We start from the raw sequence: 25,393 nt of genomic DNA on the forward strand, positions 1-25,393 counted from the left end.
GCATTCAAACAATCATTCTTCCCACACTCCATATGTAAATGGAACAGGAAGAAACCCTAATAACTGGTACAATGGAATGTACCCTCTACCATGCACTTCATGGTGGTTTGTGAAGCATATATAGATGTGGATGTAGATCTTATGGGACGTTCAGTGGCCTGGAATTCTCATGAGGTGTCATTTCCCGTCTTGGCAAAAGATGGGTGGGTTTGATTGCAGAGGGTGGCACATAAAGAAGGGATGAGAATAGGGAGGAAGTGACAGGACAGATGGGGTGGAGACTCTCGGGTCGAGGGTGCTGCGACAGTAGGTTACCATAGGTTGAGGCCGGGATCATTTCGGGAGTGGAGAATATATTTTAATAATAACTCCCATCTGTGCACTTTAGGAAAAGCTGGTGGTGCTGGGGAGGATCCAGATGGCTTCCATAGTGTATCAGCCGTTGCAATCAAGCATGTTATGTTCAGCTGCACCTTTCACCACAGGCTGGTCTGCTATGCTCTTGGCCACAGTTCCATGGTGGCTGTTCATCCTTGTGGACAGCTGAATGGTAATCATACCAATATAAGAAGCTGTGCAATGATTGCAGCAGAGCTGATATATGACACTGATACTTTCACAGGTGGTCTGGCCGCTGATGGGGTAGGTTAAGCCTTTGTCAGTACTGGAACAGGAAGTGCTGGGTGGGTGGATTGGACAGGTCTTGCACCTGGGTCTTCCACAGGGATATGATTACTGTGGCAAGAGGTTGGGATTGTGAGTGGCATAGGGATGGACTAGGCTGTTGTGGAGGTTGAGTGGGTGACAGAGTAAAAGCTCTATATGTTATGAATTTTTGTTTACATACAAGTAAGCAGCATTGTGGTTTTTATTTAGTGTGGGATCACGTTTGTCAGATCTGAAATTCCCATGATCTTTTGTTCACTGTGTCTAGGCTAGTCAGAATACACTCCTCTTCCTACAAAAGTAAAGTGGAGATGGTGGAATCCACAATCTAGCTACCTCAGGTATAATTTCGGTCTCAATAATGTTATTACATAATTTTGTTTCACCAACACGCCATACTTTGTCTTTGTCTGATTAATTGTCAGCCCCATCTCCACTCCATATCTTTCTAATTTTTCAACCTTTTCTTCCGGGCCCTGTTTCCTCCTGGATGACAAATCAATAAGATCTGTATATGCAAGTTCTTGCGTCACTCTATTAAACAGTGTTCCTCCCAGGATTGCTGCTTTGTGTCTTTCACGTTTCATATTTGAAGCAAGAAGCTTTAGTAGGAATCTGAAGCTGACAGTGTACTGTACAGTAGAGAGACCTGTCGTGATGTTCAGTTCAGAAACTTGGGCAATGATGCAAAATGACGAGGAGTTGTTACAAAGATGGGAAAGGAAGAAACTTAAGAAAAGTCAACAATAGGAGGTTTTGGCAAATCAGAAATAATAAGAAGATCAGAGAGTTATACGACAAGCCAAATATCATGACAGAAATAAAGAGTAACAGACTACATTGGTTGGAACATGTAGAAAGAATGGTGGAGAGCATTTTGAGTAACTGTAAAATTTTTACCATGAGTGAAAAGTGTGGGCTCTGTCATAGGTTTGTGAGTAGTGGATTACCGTGTGGGATTTGTTCAAAGTATTTTCATTGGGGGGAATGCAGTGGGGAAGCCAGTGGTCATTTTAGGGAGATCCTCTCCTGGGAATGTAGAATCTGTAGTAGAAAGAAGTCAATAGAGGAGCAGGAGTGCAAGATCTGTGACCTTCAGGTGCAGTTACAATGCACAAAGGAGGAACTAGATAGGTTGAGGAGGGTGAAGGGTGGTGGGGAATGGGAACTGGCAGTTGGCAAGAAGGGTAGCTAGGAAGAGGAGGTATTCAGACAGTTTTACTTTGCATACATGCAGTAGATACGACCAACTGTCAGAGTTGAGTGGAGAGGAGCCTCGTTTAGCCGTAGATGTAGGTAACTTGCAGCAGTCCTCAGCAATTAGGAGGCCTAGGTTAGTTGAAAAGTCTAGCAGAAAGAAGGTTCTGCTGCTAGGTAGTTCCCACTTTAGAGGTGTGGGCCAGAAGTTGCAGGAAGTGTTGGGGAGTGAGTAACAGGTCACCAGCATTGTGAAACCTAATGCAGGATTGGCTCAGGTGACTGAAAGCATAGGGGAGTTATGTAAGAATTTTACTAAAGAGGATCAGGTAGTGATAGTGGGTGGAGCAGGGAACAGTCTCGATAGGGACGGGGAATATGATGTCAGTGGTGACTTGGTTAAGATAGCTACTCAAACTGGTGGCACTAATGTGCATTTCGTGCAACTGCTTCAGCGTCATGATCTGCCTTACCTTAATGCGGCTGTTAAGCGCATTAATGTGGGGCTGGGGAGGGCACTGATAGCGGAGGGCATGGATCACATCTCAGTGGTGCCAGTTGGGTCTATCAGTAGATGGTGTTTCACTAGGCATGGCCTGCACCTCAATAGGTATGGGAAGGGGAGGCTGGCTAAGCTTATAGGTGACAGTGTAGTGGGTGGTGGTGGTGGTGGTGGTGGTGGTGGTGGTGGTGGTGGTGGTATCACTCATGGAATAATTCCTGTAGTAGTTGGTGTTAGAGCTGCATCTTTTTAAGACTGAAGTCAGCTGATAGGTATACCTGCTTAAAGTGCCTCTAACTAAGGGCTTACCTCCACAGGATGTAATGTTTCCAAGTAGAGAAGGAATTAGCATATTTCATCAATATATAAGAGGTATTAGAGATAAAGTTAGTGAACTGCTAATTGATGTTAACTCTGAAATTATTGGTATATCAGAGCACCACTTAAATAATTTGATAATTCAGAGGCTTCCTTTACCAGGCTACAGATTAGCTGGCTGTTTCTCAAGGAGTTCCTTGCAGGGTGGGGAAGTGGCTCTGTAAGTAAAAAACAGTATTTCATTTGAGTACACAGACGTATCACGACACTGCATTGAACAGATATCTGAAAGTTGTGCAGCATTAGTTGCATTTAGTGAAACTAAACTTCTAATTGCTGTTGTTTATAGGCCCCTAACTTTGACTTCAGAGCATTTTTGCTTAAGCTAGAGAGGGTTCTTGATTCACTTTGTAGGAAATACAAGAAAGTAGTTATATGTAGTGACTTCAATATTAATTTTGTACATGATTGTGCAAGGAAAAGGATGTTGGTAGATCTCTTAAATTCATATGATCTGATGCAAACTGTGTTTTTTCCAACTAGGTTGCAGGGGAATAGTAGCACAGTCATAGACAATATTTTTATTCATTCTTCATTACTAGATGGGCATTCTGTTAGTACAAGGGTCAATGGCCTTTCACACCATGATGCACAAATTTTAACATTAAAAGGTTTTTGTACTCAAACCAATGTCGTATTTAATTACAAACTATGTAGGAAAGTTAATCCAACAGCAATAGAGAGTTTTTCAAAACTTGTCAAGGAACAAGAGTGGCAAGATGTTTATAGTGCCGATAATATAGATGATAAATACAATGCTTTCCATAACACATTTCTCATTCTCTTTCAGAGTTGCTTTCCATTAGAACATTCTAAATGGGGTACTAGCAGTAATGGACAGCCTGGTTGGCTGACTAGTGGGATAAGGATATCATGTAGAACAAAGTGGGAATTATATCAAAATGTTAGAAGTAGTCACAATCAAGCTACGGTGGCCCATTACAAACAGTATTGTAAGGTGCTTAAAAATGTTATTAGCAAGGCAAAAAGTATGTGGTATGCAAATAGAATAGCTAATTCACAGGATAAAATTAAAGCCATATGGTCAGTCGTGAAGGAAGTGTCTCGTCAGCAGCACAAGGTTGATGATATAAAGTCAGTTCGCAGTAATAATATATCTGTTACTGATAAATCAGATATATGTACAGTATTTAACAACCATTTTCTGAGCATTGCTGGTGAATTAAATAAAAATTTAGTTTCTACAGGAAATCATATAAATTTCTTAGTAAATGCCTTTCTGAGATTGATGTCTGAAATACTCCTCTGTGATACAGACAAGAGGGAGATTGAGATAATAATCAAATCACTGAAGACTAAGGACTCTCATGCTTATGATGGAGTGTCTAGTAGAATATTAAAGTACTGTGCTGCACATGTTAGCCCTGTATTTAGCCATATTTGTAATTTTTCTTTAGGAATGGTCAGTTTCCTAAGCGTTTAAAGTACTCAGTAGTAAATCTGCTTTATAAAAAGGGAGAAAGGGATAATGTAGAAAATTTTAGACCTATTTCTATGCCATCAGTGTTTGCAAAAGTTATCGAAAAGGCTGTGTATGTAAGGTTAATTGATCATTTTATATCACACGATTTGCTATCAGATGTACAGTTCGGCTTTAGAAGTCGTTTGACAACTGAAAATGCTATATTCTCTTTTCTCTGTGAGGTACTGGATGGGCTAAACAAAAAAGTTTCGAACGCTTGGCATATTTTTTAATTTAACTAAGGCATTAGACTGTGTTGATCTCACAATATTGCTCCAGAAGTTGGATCATTACGGAATAAGGGGAGTAGCTCACAATTGGTTCACCTCTTACTTTAGCAACAGGCAGCAAAAGGTTATTATTCACAATGTTGATAACGGCTGTGATGTGGGATCTGAGTGGGGTAGTGTCAAGTTTGGGGGGTGCCCCAGGGATCAGTGTTGGGGCCACCACTGTTCCTTATTTATATAAATGATATTCCCTCTAGTATTATGGGTAACTCTAAAATATTTCTGTTTGCTGATGACACTAGCTTGGTAGTAAAGGATGTTGTGTGCAACATTGACTCGGGTTCAAGTAGTGCAGTACACGACCTCAGTTCATGGCTTGTAGAAAATAAACTAACATTAAATCACAGTAAGACTCAGTTTTTACAGTTTCTAACACACAATCCAACAAAATCCGACGTTTTAACCTGACAGAACGGTCATAAGATTGGTGAAACTGAACAGTTCAAATTCCTAGGTGTTCAGATAGATAGTAAGCTGTCGTGGAAAGCCCATGTTCAGGATCTTGTTCAAAGACTTAATGCTGCCATTTTCACTACTCGAAAGTGAGTGATATTTCGACACGTAAATTAGTCTACTTTGCTTATTTTCATTCACTTATGTCATATGGTATTATGTTTTGGGGTAACTCTTCCCATTCTAGAAGGATATTTTTGGTTCAGGCAATAAGTGGTGTGAGTTCATGAACCTCTTGTTGACCTCTGTTCACGAGTCTGGGTATTTTGACATTGGCCTCTCGATATGTATATTCCTTGTTGTCGTTTCTTGTTACCAATATTAGTTTATTTCCAACAATAAGCAGCTTCCACTTGGTTAATACTCAGCAGAAATCAAACCTCCATTTGGATCGGACTTCCTTAACTCTTGTGCAAAAAGGTGTGCAGTATACTGCTGCATACATTTTCAATAAGCTGCCACTCGAATTCAAAAATCTTAGCAGTAACCCACGCGCTTTCAAATCGAAACTGAAGAGTTTCCTCATTGGTCACTCCTTCTATTCTGTCAAGGAGTTCCTTGAAAAATTATGCTGATTCTCATTGTAATGCTGATAGCGTTTGCTTAAACTTATGGACTGATTTTCTTTCAGGTTCATGAACATTTATTTTTATCTGTTATTGCTTTTATGTTGTAAGTTCATGTACTGCCACGTTCCATGACCTTGGAGATTTTCTCCTCAATTTGGTCCTATGGAACTTGACATGTAAATAAATAAATAAATAAAAACAGCACAATCAAGAAAGTTTTTGACGGAAAACCAGGTGGGTGCCATATAAGGGGCAGACCAAGGAGTAGATGGTTTGACAATGTGGAGGAGGACTTGAGAATAATGGGAGTTAGAAGATGGAGAGCTAAGGCAGCCAGCAGAGAAGAGTGGGCGGAGATTGTCCAGAAGGCCAAGGCTCTACACTTGGTGTACTGCCAAGGAGTAAATAAGTACGTAATATGTGCCATAGCATTGCAATGCTGTTTCTTAATCCTTTTGGTGGACCAGTTTTCCACACCTTAGTCATTATTTACTTGTAATGGAGAGTTATTGGCCAACTGAAAGATAGGGAGTTATTGGCCAACTGGAAAAATACTTGAAATCATCAGTACTTATTGGCCCATTCTGCTTCATAACTGAGAAGTTAATTGCTTAGTTCTTTGCAGTTTTACTTTAAAGTTAATGAACATGTTCAAATTACACAGCTACTGTTTAGTGCTTATTTCTTAGCTCTGAAGACAGATTTAACATGAAAACTAAGCAATTTTGTTTCATTTGTATGTGGTTGTCCATTGCTTAGCATTATTTGGTGATTTGTGATCTGCTTTAAAATGCATATTAATTTACTTATTTTCAAAAGTAATTAAAATTGTAGTATTGTCATTGATCTGACTTCTAGTAATTTAGATATCTATTTTTAATGTTTAATGACATTTGTCTGAAAGATTTTTTTGCAAAGTTACTGACAGCCATGATGTTGATTGTACTAAGATCATCTTCATATACTTCATGAAACACAATAAGCTTACTTACCAGTCCCTTTAGTTCTGGCAGTGACTGTAGCACTAGGATGACTGTTACCAATTCTGTTCCATGCTGTGATATATGCATGGTATGTCGCACCACAGTCTATGTCGTTTAATTTATGGGAACTCTTTTCGACATCCATCTGGACCTCCTGCCATGTTCCATGGTCCTTCTTATAATTCAGTGTGTAACCTGCACATTTTTGTTATAAGTTCACCTTATACTTTTGTTTCAAGTGCAAACAGTAAAATGATTTTTATTTTATTATCTTCTGATCAACACTGACTGAAAAAGTATGTTTGCCAAATTCACGCAAACTAAGACAAGCAACATGAAATTCAGATTCACCATGACTTTGACAATCTCAGTAAAGTGGGCATCATTTCATAGCACTAAACAATCTCAGTTAAGTGGGCATCATTTCATAGCACTACTATAAAAACCTGTCAGCAGGATCTTTAGGCAATACCCACAGCATATGGGTCATCATTTTTACAGCATGTTGATAATTTTTATTTTTTGACAACTCTAAATTATCAACATCAGCACTATCAGCATCAAGTGTTCCACTATAACTGCTGGTTATTGCTTTAAAAGACTTTTTAATTAATGGTACACTCAAAAAATTTTAAGCAAGGAAGAGCAGATAAACAGCAACTAATTTATACCAATGTGAACAAAAAGTTTTTCTGCTCCTTATAGCGGAATATGTACATACACTGTGTGATCAAAAGTATCCAGAAACCTCCAGAAACATACATTTTTCACATTAGGTGCATTGTGGTGTTACCTATTGCCAGGTACTCAATATCAGCAAAATCAGTAGTCATTAGACATCATGGGAGAGCAGAATGAGGTCCTCTGTAGAACTCAGGGACTTTGAACATGGTCAGGTGATTGGGTGTCACTTGTGTCACAAGTCAGTATGCGAGATTTCAACACTCCTAAACATTTCTAGGTCCACCATTTCCGATGTGATAGTGAAGTAGAAACGTGAAGGGGCACGTGCAGCACAAAAGTGTACAGGCCGACCTTGTCTGTTGACTGACATACTGACAACAGTTGAAGAGGGTCATAATGTGTAATAGCCTGACATCTATCCAGACCATCACACTGGAATTCAAAACTGCAACAGGATCCACTGCAAGTACTATGACTGTTAGGTGGGAGTCAAGAAAACTTGGATTTCATGGTCATAACCCACACATCACACCATTAAATGCCAAACAAAGCCTCGCTTGGTGTAAAGAGCATAAACATTGGACGACTGAACAGTGGAAAAACGTTGTGTAGAGTGACAAATCACGGTACACAATATAGTGATCTGATCGCATGGTGTGGATATGGTGAATTCCCGGTTAACGTCATCTGCCAGCACATGTAGTGCCAACAGTAAAATAAAGAGGCAGTGGTGTAATGGTGTACTCATGTTTTTCATGGAGGGCGCTTGCACCCCTTGTTGTTTTGCATGGCACTATCACAGCACAGGCCTACGTTGATGTTTTAAGCACTTTCTTGCTTCCCACTGTTGAAGAGTAGTTCAAGGATGAAGACTGTATCTTTCAACATGATCAAGCACCTTTTCATAATGCACGGCCTGTGGGGGAGTGGTTACATGACAATAAAATCCCTGTAATGGACTGGCCTGTACAGAGTCCTGACCTGAATCCTACAGAACACCTTTGGGATGTTTTGGAACGCTGACTTCGTTGCCAGGCCTCACCGACAGACATCGATACCTCTCCTCAGTGCAGCACTTCATGAAGAATGGGCTGCCATTCCCCAAGAAACCTTCCAGCACCTGATTGAACGTATGCCTGTGAGAGTGGAAGCTGTCATTAGGACTAAGGGTGGACCAACACCATATTGAATTCCAGCATTACTGATGGAGGGCACAACAAAATTGTAAGTCATTTTTAGCCAGGAGTCCGGATACTGTCGATCACATAGTGTAGCTTTTTGGAGTATAATGTAAGATATTAATTAGAGTTTATTGTTCACTTGTAGTAGAGGTATACAGTTTTCTGGCAGTTTTGACAGCTAATGCACTCTCTGTTAATCTATACTTTAACTTCTTCTTCATTATGGGATCTACAGAATGTGATGTATTCATTTATTTAACCTCATCTGATTGGGCCATCATGCCCTCTCTTACATCAGACCAAGTTTCACACATGCAATACCTTTTTCACATCATAATTGCCTAAGAAATAATAATTTTAATGTGCAAAATGGCATTAAAATGATCTGAGTGTTTATAGAGACAATGTGAATAAATAATACTATGAACTGAGTATCCCAGATGCAAAAGCCACTAACTGCATGATAAGCAAAACTGAGATAAGCTTGAAAAACTCGTCCCATCCAAATTATTAAAGCTGAAGACCTCACTTCTTTTTTAAAAATTAGTAAAAAAAATAATTAACTGTTTGGTTAAGTTTTATATGTTAAAATCTTAAGTGAAATACATACTTAGAGGTTTTGGCACCTGATTTATGTAGTTATCAGGTTTTGCAAATGTATCAATCCAATTATGAAACAAACATTCAGATGCAAAACCCACTATCTGCTGGTATATCAGGAATGACAGACGGATGGAATTTAATTATTGTAAATATAAACAGAATACATTTTATTTCAAAGAGAAGTCTGAAAATTTACGAAAGTGACATTATTTTACCAGGAAAAACTGATTTATTTAATGTCTAAAAGAGAACATGAATGAATGTCAACATTATGTTTTTAAAAAAATACACTACCGTGCTTTTGACATCACAAGAAAATAAAATAAGTTCCAAATTGCATTTTAGTAAAACATCAACAAAATATAAGAAAATGGTAAAATTGCTGGGAATTTTCATCTTAGTTAAAACAGCGACAAAAAATTATAGAAAATGAAATTGGTTGAATATTGCTTTTAAGTGACATTGACCTCAACACTGTCCGTCAACTCAAAGTCGCTTCTGGGTTGTTCCTCATTCTGAGAGTTGGCAGCAGCAGGAGCGACTCCAGGAGTGCCTTTCTGCTTGTCTAACATCTCGGTGTAGAATTTGAATTTCTCGTTAGTCACCCAATTTTCACCAAAGTGGAGCTCTAAAAGCTTTTTGACATCTCCGAGTTTGGCTTCTGAAAGATCTACACCTGCTGTGATTGGTGTTGGACCGTTTCCTTTGCTGAACTTTTCTTCCCTCTTCAGGATACTCTTCCCCTCTCCATCTTCAAAATTGTAGAAGGGCTCTTCATGAACTAGACAAATTTTCTTGTTTCTGCTTTTTGTGAAAACGATTTTTTTGGGTTCTTGAATCTGGAAATGCCAGTTACCAGTCACTTTTACTAAGCCTTTTGTGCATGTCATAATAATTAGTGTCAATGCAGTTTTCATTGCATAACATTGCTATAACAATACTTTTCATGTTTGTACCTTTCTGTTTTGGAAACATTTATTTTCCAATGATCAGGACGCCTCTTCCTTTCCAGGATGGATCATAACCTTTGGTCTTGTTCTGGTATTTTCAACTACTAATACAGGTTCGATTTCTTGCAGAATTTCTACTATTTAAATTACTCCCACTTCATTTGTACCATCATCTGCATTTAAAATGTTCATGAAATCAGTCACTTTCTTCAAAAAACTCATGCACATACATCAATAAACACCCTGCTGATTAGCTGAACTGTGATTACTGGCATACATTTTGACAATGCATTGCCAACAAGAGCTTCACTGTTGCGTATGCACTTGTTACAACAGAGCCAACCTAACTCTGAAGAAGAAAAATATCCCTTCTAATTCTAACAAACTGAAATTTAGGTTTGAATGTCTAGATTGGTAATTCAGATGTCAGTTGGTGTGCTTTGCATCTGGTCATGGCATGGTGACCACCATGCCTGATGAACTTGGTGGGTTTTGCAAACATTGGACATTTAGCGGGCTTTGCTCCGGAAGACAATGTGCAGTTAGCACTTTTGGAACTGCAAATGTGCTACAGCCATTTTCAAAGGTTTATAGTGTGTTTAGCATCGTGAAACTGAAAAAATCTATATGGCAGTGTGCTCAACTCAAAATCATCAAAAGATGCATTTAGCAGCTTTTGTACCTGGGCTACTTAAATAATAAAGTTAATACTGGCAGTACTTCTACTACTGCTGCTGCTGCCAGAAATAATGATGATAGTAATACTACTACTAACAACAACAACAACAACAACAATAATAACAATAATAATTATTTCAATAGCAATAATGACTGTGGCAGATAGAAAAAGAAATTATATGTGTACAAAATTGATGTCTTCTGGTATAGCAAGTACTGGGGAAAGGAAATTTAAGGAGACTGCACCAGCTAAGAATACTGGGAAATGAGGAAGATCTGTATGGAAAGAAGGATGTACAGGAGTAATGAGTGCATACAGGGACAAAAAGCATTTTGCTCCGATGGAAACAAGTTTTTTCTTTTTTTTTTTTCCCCTGGCAAGATCCAAGATCATTAAGGTTGAGGAGAGATACGAGGCACAGTGTACATTGACAAGACAGGAGAGGACACAGAGGGAACAGAAATCTCTGCACTTGCTGAACACAGCCAGGATAGCTATGCATGTGATTGTGAAATATGATCAGAGAGTCAAACATCACAGATATAGTGAACACAGGCAGTTTCAGATGCCATGAGTTTTCCTTAGAAAGACCTTACAGGACAATGTTGCTGCATTCTACAGGTGGAAGATTTGTACAAGTTTCCTTTTCAGATCAAAAGGGAAGAACTATTTATGTTTTTGTAGGACATGGAGAGATTCTAAGTCAAATTTAGATTTTCATCTGTTACTACTCTTTGCTGAGAGAGAGAAGTTGACATTTGTCCCTTTTAGGATTAAATATGGTGGGGATTCCTGATATTTTGGGATAATGAGCCTAGAATGACCAACCAGTTCTGCTTGCATTTTGGAAGGGTTGAGCTTTGACCCTATATTCTCTGCCCATTTTGATGGTGTACACAGGTTGGTATTGTGATTCTCGACAGCTGTCTTCAGGTTTATTAGTTTTGCACTTAGATACAACTGGAGATCATTGGTGTACATGTGATATTTACAGTAGGACAAAACTGATGACATATCATTGACATACAGTGAAAAGAGAATAGGACCTAATACAAAATTCTGGAGCACCTCATTCTGCTTGCCTACATTGTGACTTTATGGTGCTGGACATAATGCACTGCTGGAGAGATCTGAGGTATCAGCAAAACCATTGCACTTCACTTGGCAAGAAAAATATGTCCATTAGTATTTCAAGGATGAGTTATGGTAGTTGTTGAGTGATTTCACTGTGGTAACCTACATGTTGCATTAGCCTAAAGAGAAAATGGGATATGTTTTTTAACAGAGTTGTTTTACCTTGCATCCAGTGATTATGATCTATGACTGAAACCGGTAGAAGATATGCAGCTTAAATAAAACAGCTGATGGCTAAAATGTATTTTGAAATGCACTTAACAGCAGCTGGTTCTCACCTGATGAAAATGTTAAATGATTGGTATTTGACTAGTAGGTTGTTTGTAGATAGGCAGTTTGTTAGCTGGTCATGCGTTACATGTTCTAAGACTTTGGACAGTGCAGGAGGAATGCAAATAGGTCAGTAATCAGATGAGGCTGTGGCAACTTTCTTTGAAAGTATTGGCTTAACTAGTCTCTGTCTTCATTCTAAATGAATGAAAAAATTAAATCAAATGAAATGATCACTCTGAGCACACTGTTCTGTGTGTTTCTAGTTCAGATTCTTTCAACAAGTTAATTTATGTGATATATCTACATGTACATCTATACTTCACAAGCCACTTGCAGTTGCAGTCGATGGTGGAGTTAGTTTGTGTACCACTGTGACTTCCACCTCATTTCTGTTCCAGACACAAATAGTTTCTGGGAGAATGACTGCAAGTAAAACTCTGTGTGGGGTTGAATCTCTCTAATTTTATCTTCATTGTCCTTTTAAGAGATGTGCATTGGAGGAAGAAATACATCTTTGACTCTTCCAGGAACATACCGTACACTCTCAGAACTTTAACAGTAAACCCCACTGTGATGTTGGTCATTCATCTTCATTCCTACTAAATGGACCTGTAACAAAACATGCTGCTCTTCTTAGGATCTTTTATATTTACTCTACCAAACCTATTTGGTATGGATCTCATACTGACGAGCAATATTCAAGTATTGGTCAGATGAGGATTTGGTAAGCTACCTCCTTTGTTGATGGATTACTTTTCCTGAAAATTCTTTCAATGAATCACAGTTTGACATCTGCCTTTCCTGTGATTAGTTTTATGTGGTCAGTCTACTTTAAACTACCCCATACACATAATCCTAGATATTTTATGGAAGTAACTGCTTCCACTGATAGTTCTCTGGATGTGTAATCATACAGTATGTTACATTTTTTATTTTGAGGGCCAATTGCCACTCCTTGCATCATGTGTCAATTCTCTGCAGGTCTTCCCACATTTTGCTACAATTCTCTAGCATTGTGACTCCTCTGTATACAACAGCATCATCCATGAAAGCCGCAGGGAACTTTTGATGTTGCCTATTATATCATTTATATAAATTTTGAGAAAAGCAATGGACCTATAACACACCCTTGGAGTATGACTGAAGTCACTTTATGTCTGAAGACTTCTCTCCACTGAGAGTGACATGTCGTGTCCACTAAGAATGAAGTGCTCTGTTCAGTTTGTTAGAAACTCTTCAGTCCAATCACATAGTTGATTTGGTATTCCATACACTGATATTTTATTCATTAGGCAGCAATGTAGAATTGTATCAAATGTCTTACAGAAGTCAAGGAATATGGCATCTATCTGGGTGCCCGTATCTACCACCTTCTGGGTCTCATAGATGAACTAAGTGAGCTGGGTTTCAGATGATCATTGTTTTCAGAGCCCATGCTCATTCCTACAATGAACATTTTCATTCTCCAAAAATGTCATAATACATGACATATTCCAAAATTCTACATCTTACCAATGTAAGAGATATAGGTCCACAGTTTTGGACATGTGTTCAATGATGGTTCCTAAAAAACTGGAATAACCTGTGTTTTCTCAACAGAACGATGGTACATTGCTGTTAGAAGAGTGGCAAGTTCTTTCATATACTCTGTTTAAAATCATATTGGTATCCTGTCAGGTCCAGTTGCGTTCCCTAATGGAAGACACAGGATTGAATATAAACAATTATAGCTGTATAATGATAGATTACAACTCAGTGAACAGAAGAGGTTGTGTGTGTGTGTGTGTGTGTGTGTGTGTGTGTGTGTGTGTGTGTGTGTGTGTGTGTGTGTGTGTGTGTTTTCTTGTATTTTTCACTTTCAGATTGATTTTCAGCAGTGATGAGTGAATTATACAAATATATAGTTTTACAAACCTAACACAGGAGTGCCTCCATCTCTGGGGGATGTCCACCGCAGTTCCAAGCTATCATAATCTGAATGTAGAACTTCGAGATATGGAGGCTCAGGGGCTGTGAGCACAATAATGTGATAAGTAATTCTATCTTCACCAAATAAGTTCTTTGCTGTGCATGAGTAATTTCCTCCATTTCTCTTTTCCAGCTCTGAAAGACAAATAGAAGCTTATAGTGCTTTCATAAAACAAGTTAAAGAAGAAGAAAGAAGAAGAAGAAACTAAGCAAAAACAACATGAAGTAAATTGGACACCACTATTGCTACATCAAAAGAATGTAATGAATGATGAAGTACTGTAGGAGTTCATATTAAAGGAAGTGTACATAAGATATGCAATTAAACAAGTTTGTCAACTTGTGGAAGCACTGAAGGACACTTTCTGGTAAAAAGAAAAAAAAAATATACACATGCAAAATAAGATGTAGTTCATCCAACTGAAAGTGAGGTAAACTAAAAATACATGTTAAATGAGGCAAGTACAGGCTATCTACTACTGCTGAGTGAATTGGTGCAAAGGTAAGTCACTGAGCTTGTATTCATGAGACTCAGAATTCAAGTCTCTGTCCAGCCATTTAGGTTCAAATTTACTGTATTTCCCTAAATCATTTAAGATTAATGTTGGGATGGCTCCTTTGAAAAAAAAACATAAGTGATGTCCAACCCTGTCATTCCCAGTCTGAACTTGTTCTCCTCTTCCAGTCACCTCGTTGTCAACAGGCCCTTAACAGTAATATTCCTTACAGCCTTCTACTTAGTTCTGAACTGGGTAAAGGAAAAGAGAAACTATGTCAAAAATGATGATGAGGGTCAGAAAGGCGATTAGCAATTTGCTTACTACAGATTCTGGGGAAGACATATCACAAAAAGTGAAATAATACTACCATTTAGAATGCTGGATTATGTAAGATGGCTGAAACAAAGGTGATGACAACAAAAGAAGATAGGCATTAACAAAAATTTCTTCAACATAGAAGTTCCAATGACATCAAATATTGACACAGAACTTAGGAAAAATATTTCTGAAACTGTACACTAGTATAACAATATTGTAAGGTAATGAAACAAGAAACAAGGGAAAAGTAGGAAAGAAGAAACTGGATACATTTGACATGTAATGCAAGAAAAGAAATTAAAACTCAGAATGAATAGGTGCTAGAAAGAATAAATGAGGAATATTGTCCATCAAACAGTTTCACCAGAAGAAGGAAGAATTTAGTGGGATATGAGCAAGTCAATCAGGACTTGTTAAAATTACACTGGAAGTCATAGCAGAGAGGGAAAATTTGTGATAACAGACAAAGATAATATGTGAAACAGAGTATCAAGAGTGTTGGGTGTAGTAGATGTGCGATTTTAAGAGCTTAGGAAAGAGTCAGAAGTAGCAGAGGATGACATTAAAACAGTGGCAGATTTATGAATAAAAGAGAAAATAAAATTATTAAGAATAAAAATATCTAAAATAATTTGTCTGGAGGTTATTACTAGCACGAACATACACTGATAGGCATGAAAAGATAGTACACCTACAAACTCATCTGTCATCAATGAGATCAAATACTCAAGAACACGTTCCAGTAGAAATGTAGAGCACGAAAAAAATTTAGCATAACAACTTCACCATCAATTATAGATACAGGCTAGACCCATTGTTCATTCTCATTATTGTACAATAAACTGAGGGTAGAGAGCTATGTGTGATTTTGGACTCGCCAGTTAGCAATATCTCGGTTACCACATTTGGACACATTATCACCATGATATGTTTTCATACAGTGACATTGTTAGCAAATATGAAGCACAGTGATTTGATAGTCACATGACACCTTACTCACAGGTCTCCCACAACTCTTTTCTACCAGTTATTAAGGCCTTTCTCCTGTTCCACTCATGTATGGAGTGCAGGAAGAATTAGTGCTTAAATGCTTCTACATAATTAGTCTAACATTGTCTTCACAATCCCTATTGGAGTGATATGTGGAGGATTGTCATATATTTCAATATTTATCACTTAAAGTTGGTTCTAGAAACTTTCTAAGTAGTTGATCATAGGATAGTTCATATCCATCTTCAAGTGGCTGTCAGTTTAGTTCTTTCAGCAGCTTGTGCCAATCTCCCATGGCTTGAACAAACCTGTCACCATTTGTGCTGTATTTCTTCATATCCATTCAATATCCCCTGTGAGTCCCATTTGGTATGGGTTCCATACACTTCACCATTACTCTAGGGTGGGTCACTCAAGTCTTTTATATGCAGTCTCATTTGCAGACTGTTTACATTTCTCCAATGAACCACAGTCTTCCACCAGCTTTACCTATTGCTAAGACTGTGTGATTATTATATTACAAAAAAGATAGATTGCTACCCACCATATTGAGTAGATGTTGAGTCGCAGACAGGCACAACACAAAGATTGCTACACATTTAGCTTTTGGCCAGATGGCCTTCTTCTAAAGAAGAAAACAAATACAAACACACGCACACACACAAACAAACACACACACACACACACACACACACACACACACACACACACACACACACACATTCACACAAGCATAACTCACAGACACATGACCACTGTCTCAGGCAACTGCAGCAATTCTTCCCAATCTGCCCAAAGCAGTCTTCCCTCTGCCTACATAGTTGCAGGCTTGTGTCTTCGGAGTTGGCAAATTTCTCCATTTTGCTGCCTTGGTTGTCAATGCTGTGGTGCCAGTATTCACCTGCAACCAATGGTTGGGAAACATAGAAATGGTGTGAACTTGACAGCTGAACAATTATAGCATACTTCTGCCCTTATGTTTACAAATTTGCATCTTCAGAGTCAGCACATTACTCATTTCAGCAGCCTTGGTTGCAGTTGCTGTGCTATTAGTATTTACTTATAGCCAAAGAGAGGTGCACCATGGAAATGGTGAGCACCTTTTGTTATGTGTAGCTAAAGGGTTCCTTTCACGAAATCCCTTGTTTGCTGCATGAAATTGAATTTGGATTCTCCTGCATAACTTTGACTAGCTCTGATCAGTGACAGTTAAATCTGTCTTAGAGTGCTATGTGGATCAGCATTCCATGTAACAGTACAAGACCATGTTACTTTAAACTGCTTGTAAGAGAAAAACAGAGTTTAGATTATAGAATGCACTGTCTTACGAAAGTTTTATTTTCCTTCTTTTTTAAATTTGTTTTTAATTATGCACTCTCTTTTTAAAGGATCTTATCTTAAAATTGAAAGAAGTTAACTCCCTGACTAATTTATCTTTTATTTGTGTGTCAAATTACTATAATTGTTATTGACACTTACTTAAACTTGAAAGGGCCTTATGAGATTTCTTGTTGTGTGAATCACAATTTATTTTTCTTGTTATCTTGTGTCTGTGTGGTTTCAAATTTTGCCCTGTGTGTGTGTGTGTGTGTGTGTGTGTTTTCTAATATTCCTAATCCAAACTTAATGAAGAGACAGAACAATGTCTGGGCTAAGTTCAAGCTAGTCACAGCGTATTAACATCTGCTTAATGACCAGAAGTGTTTGTTTCAGGTTTTTCCACTGTCATTCATGTTGTCAGTTATTTTTCTGGTACGTAATTGTGTGCATCTGTTCTACAGCCCTTCTTAAAAATGACTATGACCTGCCCTTTCTTCCAGTTACTAGGTAGCCTTCGTTGCTTAAACAATGTAGAATAAATTACTGCTAGAAGGGGGCAAGTTCTTTCGCATAATCTTTGTAGAATCTTATAGGTATCTCATCTGGTCCTTATGTCTTTCCACCACAAAGAAATTGTAGCTGTCTTTCTATTCTGCGATCGATTATCTCAATACCTACCATTTCAACATTTGTGCGATGACTGAAATGAGGGACCACATTGCAATTATCCATGGTGAAACAATTTCAGAAGACCAAATTCAGTATTTTGGCCTTCTCTCTATTATCTTCCATTTCAGTGCCAGTATGGCCACCAAGTGAATAGATAGATGATTTTGACCCACTTACTGAATTCACATGTGACCAAAACCTCTTAGTGTTTTTATGCAGATTGGTTACAAAATTTTACTTTCAAAGTCATTGGAAGCTTCTCTCGTTGCTCTCCTTGTGCTCATTTTCACTTCTTCCAACTTTTGTTTGTCAGCTAGGTTTTTACATCTGAATCTGTGATGAAGTTCTATTTGTTTATGTAGCAGTTTTCTAACATGGCTATTAAACCATGGTGGGTCTTCTCCATGCCTTAAGCCCTTACTCTGAACATACTTGTCTTGGGCACATTATATGATTCCTTTGATTTTTTTTTCCATTTGCTTTCCACATCTTTGTCCTCATCACCTAATATTTGACACTGACTGCTCAGATACTGTGAAATTTGTATCCTGTCACTCTTGTTAAGCAAAAATACCTGCCTACATTTCTTAATGTTGTATGTCAGACCTGTTGTCATAAATGCTATCACAGCCTTAAAACCACTGATACCTTCCTATACATTAACTGATTTGATAATTTCAGGTCTGTTTGTTGCCAGGAGTTCTAAGATGTCACCTTCATGAGTTAGTTCTCTGTCTGTCTGTTCAAAGTAATTTTTGGACAAGCCATCCAGATCAATGTCCAATGAAACTCTGTCTCTGGCACCAATTTTTACAGCATGAAACTCTCAATCTATACCTGGCAAGTTGAAGTCATTCCCTATTACAACAGCATGATCAGGAAAATTATTAACGATATTCTGCAAGTTCTGTCTGAAGCACTCTACCACTAGGGCTCCTGACCCAGGCAGTCTACAAAAGCATCCAATTACCATTTTCACCAATCTTTGATAGTTAACTTCACCCTGATTAACAGGCAGTTGGAATCTGTGATAACCTTACTAGATTTTATCTATATCTTTACTGCAATAAGCACACCACCATCATTGGTGACTAGCCTAACCTTATGATAAATATTCCAATCTGAACTTAGGATTTCATTGTCATTAACATCTAGTTTCAATCAACTTTTTGTTCCTAATACAGTCTGTGCATTATAACCCCCTGTAAGCAATACTAATTCTGGGATCTTTTCTTGGATGCTCCTGCAGTTTACTGAAATCATATTAACATTTTCTGTGTCTGATCTACCACAGTGAATATTCTCTGAGAACATTGTGGCAAATTTAACAGGCAAATCATCGTTGATCTCAAGGGAACATTTCTCAAACCTAAAAAAGCTCCTTGTGCACACCACACACAATCTGCTACCCTAGTAGCTGGTTCCTGCATGTGGAGCATGTCTGACCTATTAAGGGGATCCCACAATTCTGTACATGATAGCGGAGATCGAGAAATTTACATCCAATACTGTCACAGAGTCATCTTAGTCTCTGTTTTAGACCGACCTCCCACTGTGCTCCAAACCAAAAAATCACAATCAGCCATGGGTAAGATGCTACAAATAGACAGCTTAGCCTGCACCCTGCATGTGATGCTAGTTTCCTTCACCAAACCAGCCATCTGCTGAGGGTGTCCTCAGAACCCAAGCAGCAGGTATCATTCATGCTGACATGTGCCACTATTGGCAGCTGGTTTCACCTAGTGCATGCAATAGCCACAGGCAGAACCTCTTCCACATCATGGACAAGACCCCCCCAGGAAACATACCAAGTGCACAGTGGTATTCTTTCCCACCTTCCTGCTGTTTCCCTGAGGGGCTCCATCACCCGTCTAACATTGGAGCTCCCAATGACAAGCATACTCACCCTCTGCACTTGTCCACATTGGGTAGGAAAATCAGCCACTGGCTCAACAGGAGAGGCATCTTGTGCTGTCTCAGAGTTATCATCAACACTGGGTAGCATCTCGTACCTGTTGTTATGGAGTAGGGAGCCGGCCGTGAGACCTCCTCCCTCTTTCACATTTCACTCAGTGACATGCGAACCCACCACTGTCTGCCACCACTATTGAGTCAGGATGGGCCGGCCACATGAATATCAGAAGATGCAGGGGATTCCAATGGCATCAGAGGTGTCACAGGTCTAAGTCCCAGCACCCCGATGCCACTGCAACTTTAGGCATTATCCAAAAGCATGTTGATGGTAGCTAACACTGCTTCCAATGGTCTCCGTACTGCAGCCATTTCTCCTTGTGTCACTCAAAAACAAACACAGACCCTAGCCATATCATAGTGTATAAAATCAGATATAAGATCTTATATGGCACTACTGAGTTTGGAATGTATGCAAAATATAATGAGGAGAATAAGGAAACACTAAAAACTGTTCTACGGATTTCTCACTGTGCCCTGAGATGGCAAACTCTTAAACAGAAATAAATTTTTCTACTAAAGTGGATCTATCTACAGTTACCTGTTACTAGAAGCTCTGCTTACCCTAAAGCTACTGCATGAGTTAAGTCTGCCAACTAGAATGCACTGATCTAAACTATATGCTATGTACCAGCATGCAAGCAGTCACCCTGACCACTCTGGCTATCCATCCACAACTCGTGCCCAGGCCCAAACTTTTGTATGTGGTCATTCCTGCATCACAACCTGTATTAATACACACATTGTGTAATTTGTGTACAGGGGAGGACATTTTAATTGAAAGTCACTGTCTGGTATCAATGGATAAATGTGGTACTGCAGTGCCTGTATTGTTAGAAGAACAATTCAGTGTTCCTTCAGACAGGCATGCATGTCCAAAGGAAGTTTCCATCGTTCTTCCTAACAACACAGGCATAGAAGTCTAGTATCCTGTAGCAGGCAGTTCACCAAACAGGCACTAGACATCCTTGAGCACAGAGTCATTTCTATCTTTCCTTCTCCTGTTCATCCTCCAACCAACACTACTTCCATCTCTGTTCTCAACCCAAGCTTGACCCCTCCCACTTACCTCCTTCGTTGTTTGTCTTGCCCTTCAGCATATCCTCTCTTCTCGATATCCGCCAGGCCTCAACCTCCGCTAATTTCAAGTTGCCGCCGCTCATACCGCACCTGTCTTTCAACAACTTCTTTGCCTCTGTACTTCCGCCTTGACTGACATCTCTGCCCGAACTCTTTCCCTTTACAAATGTCTGCTTGTGTCTGTGTATCTGCGGATGGATATGTGTGTGTGTGCGCGAGTGTACACCTGTCCTTTTTTCCCCCTACGGTAAGTCTTTCCGCTCCCGGGATTGGAATGACCGGCGCTTTCCCGCTTGGTAAGTCTTGGAATCTTTGTCTTTAATATATATATTAAAAACAAAGATTCCAAGATTTATCAAGCGGGAAAGCGCCGGTAGACAGGCAAAATAAAATAACACACAAACACACACACAAAATTTCTAGCTTTCACAACCAACGGTTGCTTCTTCAGGAAAGAGGGAAGGAGAGGGAAAGACGAAAGGATGTGGGTTTTAAGGGAGAGGTTAAGGAGTCATTCCAATCCCGGGAGCGGAAAGACTTACCGTAGGGGGAAAAAAGGACAGGTGTACACTCTCACACACACACACACATATACATCCGCACATACACAGACACAAGCAGACATTTCCTGAAGAAGCAACCGCTGGTTGCGAAAGCTAGAATTTTGTGTGTAGGTTTGTGTTTGTTTGTGTGTCTATCGACCTGCCAGCGCTTTTGTTTGGTAAGTCCCATCATCTTTGTTTTTAGAAATATATATATATTTTCAACTGTATTCTGAAGTTAGGTACTGGGTATCCAACCTTTTTTATTTAAGCTTTTTAAAGCTGAATTTACTTAATTCATAGATTTAACATTCACATATTTGTGTAATGTGTGTGTTACTTACATATGTTACATTTTTCTAAGAATGTTTTCTGAAAGATATAATCTACTTGCAATGCAGGAAATCTTTGAAATATCACAAAATTATTAAAAAATGTACTGCAGTAGCTACTAATAACATTCAAACTGCACATACTTGCAATATGTAATAAATCTTGTGATATACTGTATACTGAATTAGATCTGACAGGATTATTTCCATAAAACCAGTGGACACTAGGTGTAGGGTTCCCAACAGCCATGCATGGTAAAGTTACTCTTGATTTTAGTGCTTGATGTAAAACTTGAGAAAATGATGCAATACGGGCTGGAGCTGAAACAGAACAAATAGATTATTAGACCATTGGTATTATAACATGTAATTCATATAGGTGACATGATAAACATTTAAGTGTTGAAAACAGTTGTAGAGGAAGGAAGCTATGATGACTTTGGAACTGGCTTTTATTGTCATCCAAACATTTATGGACAAATAAGTTGGAGAAAAGTTTGCAATCTATTTCTATTGTATTATTCCCACTCTTCATCAGTCAAATATCAATTGCAAGCTCTTGACGTACATTTAGTTGACTACTTCAGAAAAAAAAACCTCCATTGTATAATGCAACATTTAGTACAAGTGTCACTCCAAAACAAATGCACACTATTTTTTTTAAATCCAGCTTTTATTCTACATGTTTGAAAGTTTTACAGTGTGTAGATACACCCTTTACGAACAATATTTTCATTTCTTCACATAATTTCCATCCCTCTCATCTGCCTTATGCCATCTTGGATCCAGTGCCTGTATACCCGCATGGTAAAATTCTGAACCAACCTGTTGGAGCCACTGTTTGGCAGCGTGCACAAGGGAGTCATCATCTTCAAACCATGTTCCACGAAGAGAGTCTTTCAGTTAACCCAAAGAGATGATAGTCACATGGAGCCAGATCAGGACTGTAAGGCAGATGTTTCAGTGTTGTCCATCTGAGTTTTGTGACCACTTCCATGGTTTTTAGACTGGCATGTGGCCGTGCACTGTCATGCAACAGTAAAACATCCTGCTTTCGCCGATGTGATCAAACACGACTCAGTCAAGCTTGAAGTTTCTTCAGTGTTGTCACATATGCATCAGAATTTATGGTGGTTCCACTGGGCATGATGTCCACAAGCAAGAGTCCTTCGGAATCGAAAAACACTGTAGCCATAACTTTTCTAGCAGAAGGTGTGGTTTTGAATTTTTTTTTTCATGGGTGAATTTGCATGATGCCACTCCATTGATTACCTCTTCTGTCTGGTGAAAAATGATGAAGCCATGTTTCATCACCTGTCACAATTCTTCCAAGAAATTCATCTCCACCATTCTCGTACTGCTTCAAAAGTTCATTGAAAACTGTTTTTCTTGTTTCTTTGTGAGCCACTGTCAACATCCTGGGAACCCATCTGCCACAAACCTTTTTTAATGCCAACACTTTCAGTATTCTGCAAACACTTCCTTCCCCTATCCCAACGTAGTGAGACAATTTGTTCACTGTCATGCATCTCTCAGCAGTCACCAATTCATTAACTCTCTGCACATTGTCTGGAGTATGTGTAGTACGAGGTCTGCCACTGCAAGGACAATCATGAATATTGCCGTGCCCGCTTTCATCATGTAACCTACTTTCCCACTGACTAACTGTGCTGCGATCGACAGCAGCATCTCCATACACCTTCTTTTAGCCTTTTGTGTATGTTTCCCACTGTCTTGTTTTCACAGTACAGGAACTGTATGATAGCATGTTGCTTCTGACGAACGTCAAGTGTAGCAGCCATCTTGAAGACACGCTGTGACAGCGCTACTCATGGGAACAGGTTGAACAAAGTTTGAAAATAAGTGGGAAGGATGTATCTACACACTGTAAAACTCTCACACATGTAAAATGAAAACTGATTTTTACAAAAATAGTGTGCATTTCTTTTGGAGTGACCCTCGTACAAGCTAGTTCTCATTTAACAGATACGGTTGGCTGCTCCAAATTCTATATCTCTGTTCATACTAGCCACTTTATATAAATATCAGCACTTATTGTGTAACTAACATTTTCACTATTGGTTTCCTTTTTTAGAAATTATGCCTACACTACGAATATTAATTGAAGCCAGAACCACCAGAATAACATTTACACAACAGCTTCTGTGGAGGATATCTTCCATGGAAGAAACCCACCAAGCCTGATATGAGAGAAATACTCAAATTAATTTTGATGCTTCTTTTTTTTTTAGAAAAGCCTTTTGAAGTGGTCATGGTATCTTAATTGAGGCACGACATGAAAAGACTTCAATTCTGGTAAATTGTTTTACTTAAAAGATGATGTTTTAGTTATTATTAATTAAGTCAAACTTCAATAAAGATACATTAGCAACTATTGTGATACAGAAACTCCCTCGATACTCCAAAGAGTGGAAACTACAGGTTGGAATATCAACATTATTATGAAAAGAATAGATTGCTACTCAATGTAGAGATGACCCTTGAGTTGCAGAGAGGTGCAATGAAAAGACTATTACACATTATAGCTTTCAGACAAAGCCTTCTACAGGAAAGGAAACACATATCATTTACGCAAGCAAACATACCTCATGCTGCAGGTCAGAACTACCAGTGGTCGCGGTCATGTGTACATGAGGTGTGCTTGCTTGTGTGAAAGTGTATGTGGTTTCTTTGCTGAAAAAGGATTTTGCTGAAAGCTATAATGTGGAACAGTCTTTTCATTGTGCCTGTCTGCAACTCAATGGGTCATCTTTATGGTGAGCAGCAGTCTATCCTTTTCCTTGGTTACTCTGCCTAGACGTATCTAATTTCAGTTTCATAGTCCTCTGATCAAACAGAATTGTGTGATATAGATCACAATAACATTCTGTTTGATTTTGATTTTAACATTTCTCTATAGAGTTTTCATTTTGCATGATTTTAGCTCTTCTGTACCCCTTTATAATCCAGTGTAATCAACATACTATAAACACAATTTGCATGCAAACAGAAACAGAAATTTGTGAGGGACTCTGAATGTCATTTTGGTGCACTGAATTATCCATATAATTGGTCTTCAGCATAACTTATAATTATATGAAACTTAAACTGAATCAGAAGACACACTGTAATTCTGATGTATGACTCAGATGATACTGTAACAGTGATGTCACAAGCCACCATGTTAAAAGGAGATCCTTCAGCTGGCAGTGACAGTCTTGGCACAATTGCAATGAGTGCTGCAAGCAGATGCTTTGATTGCTACAGACATACAAGCTTACAAGACGGCACTGTGTTGTTTTTGCTTAGTGTGAAGTTGGCAACACTGATGGAGTGATGTATTTCATTGTATCACACTTGTGTTCTTGTTTAAGCATGGACACCAAATAAAAAACATTCAACAAAATTGCTGTTCATTACACCCAACCCCAACCATCATTTCAAACATTACACAAAGATGTGAACCTGTAATCAAGAAGGAAAACATAACCAGTCAAAATAAGTTTATTTACAGGAATTATGGATTTAAGATTCTATACAGATAGTGGGGGCTTGTATTAATGCAGTTTCAATTAAACATAGTCCTACCTGTTATGGAATAAGCCTTGGTAGCTGCACAGTTTTGCTGAAAGTCCCGCTGTAGGACTTATCCTTAAAATGAATTGCAAGAAGTTTCTT

At 38.7% G+C, this 25,393-nt stretch overlaps 1 protein-coding gene across 1 annotated transcript in view; it reads right to left on the bottom strand.

Annotated features, from left to right (window-relative positions):
• The window catches only part of LOC126297629 (Down syndrome cell adhesion molecule-like protein Dscam2), a 340,086-nt gene that overhangs the window by 107,281 nt on the left and 207,412 nt on the right, over nt 1–25,393 (bottom strand). The window contains exons 21-23 of the mRNA XM_049988691.1: nt 21,860–22,036; nt 13,940–14,128; nt 6,531–6,716 (exon numbers count right to left, since the gene is read on the bottom strand). Coding sequence (XP_049844648.1) covers nt 6,531–6,716; nt 13,940–14,128; nt 21,860–22,036 — 552 coding nt within the window. The remainder of the gene's footprint in view (nt 1–6,530; nt 6,717–13,939; nt 14,129–21,859; nt 22,037–25,393) is intronic.

Source organism: Schistocerca gregaria, chromosome 1 (genome assembly GCF_023897955.1).
Source record: "Schistocerca gregaria isolate iqSchGreg1 chromosome 1, iqSchGreg1.2, whole genome shotgun sequence".
Taxonomy (NCBI): domain Eukaryota; kingdom Metazoa; phylum Arthropoda; class Insecta; order Orthoptera; family Acrididae; genus Schistocerca; species Schistocerca gregaria.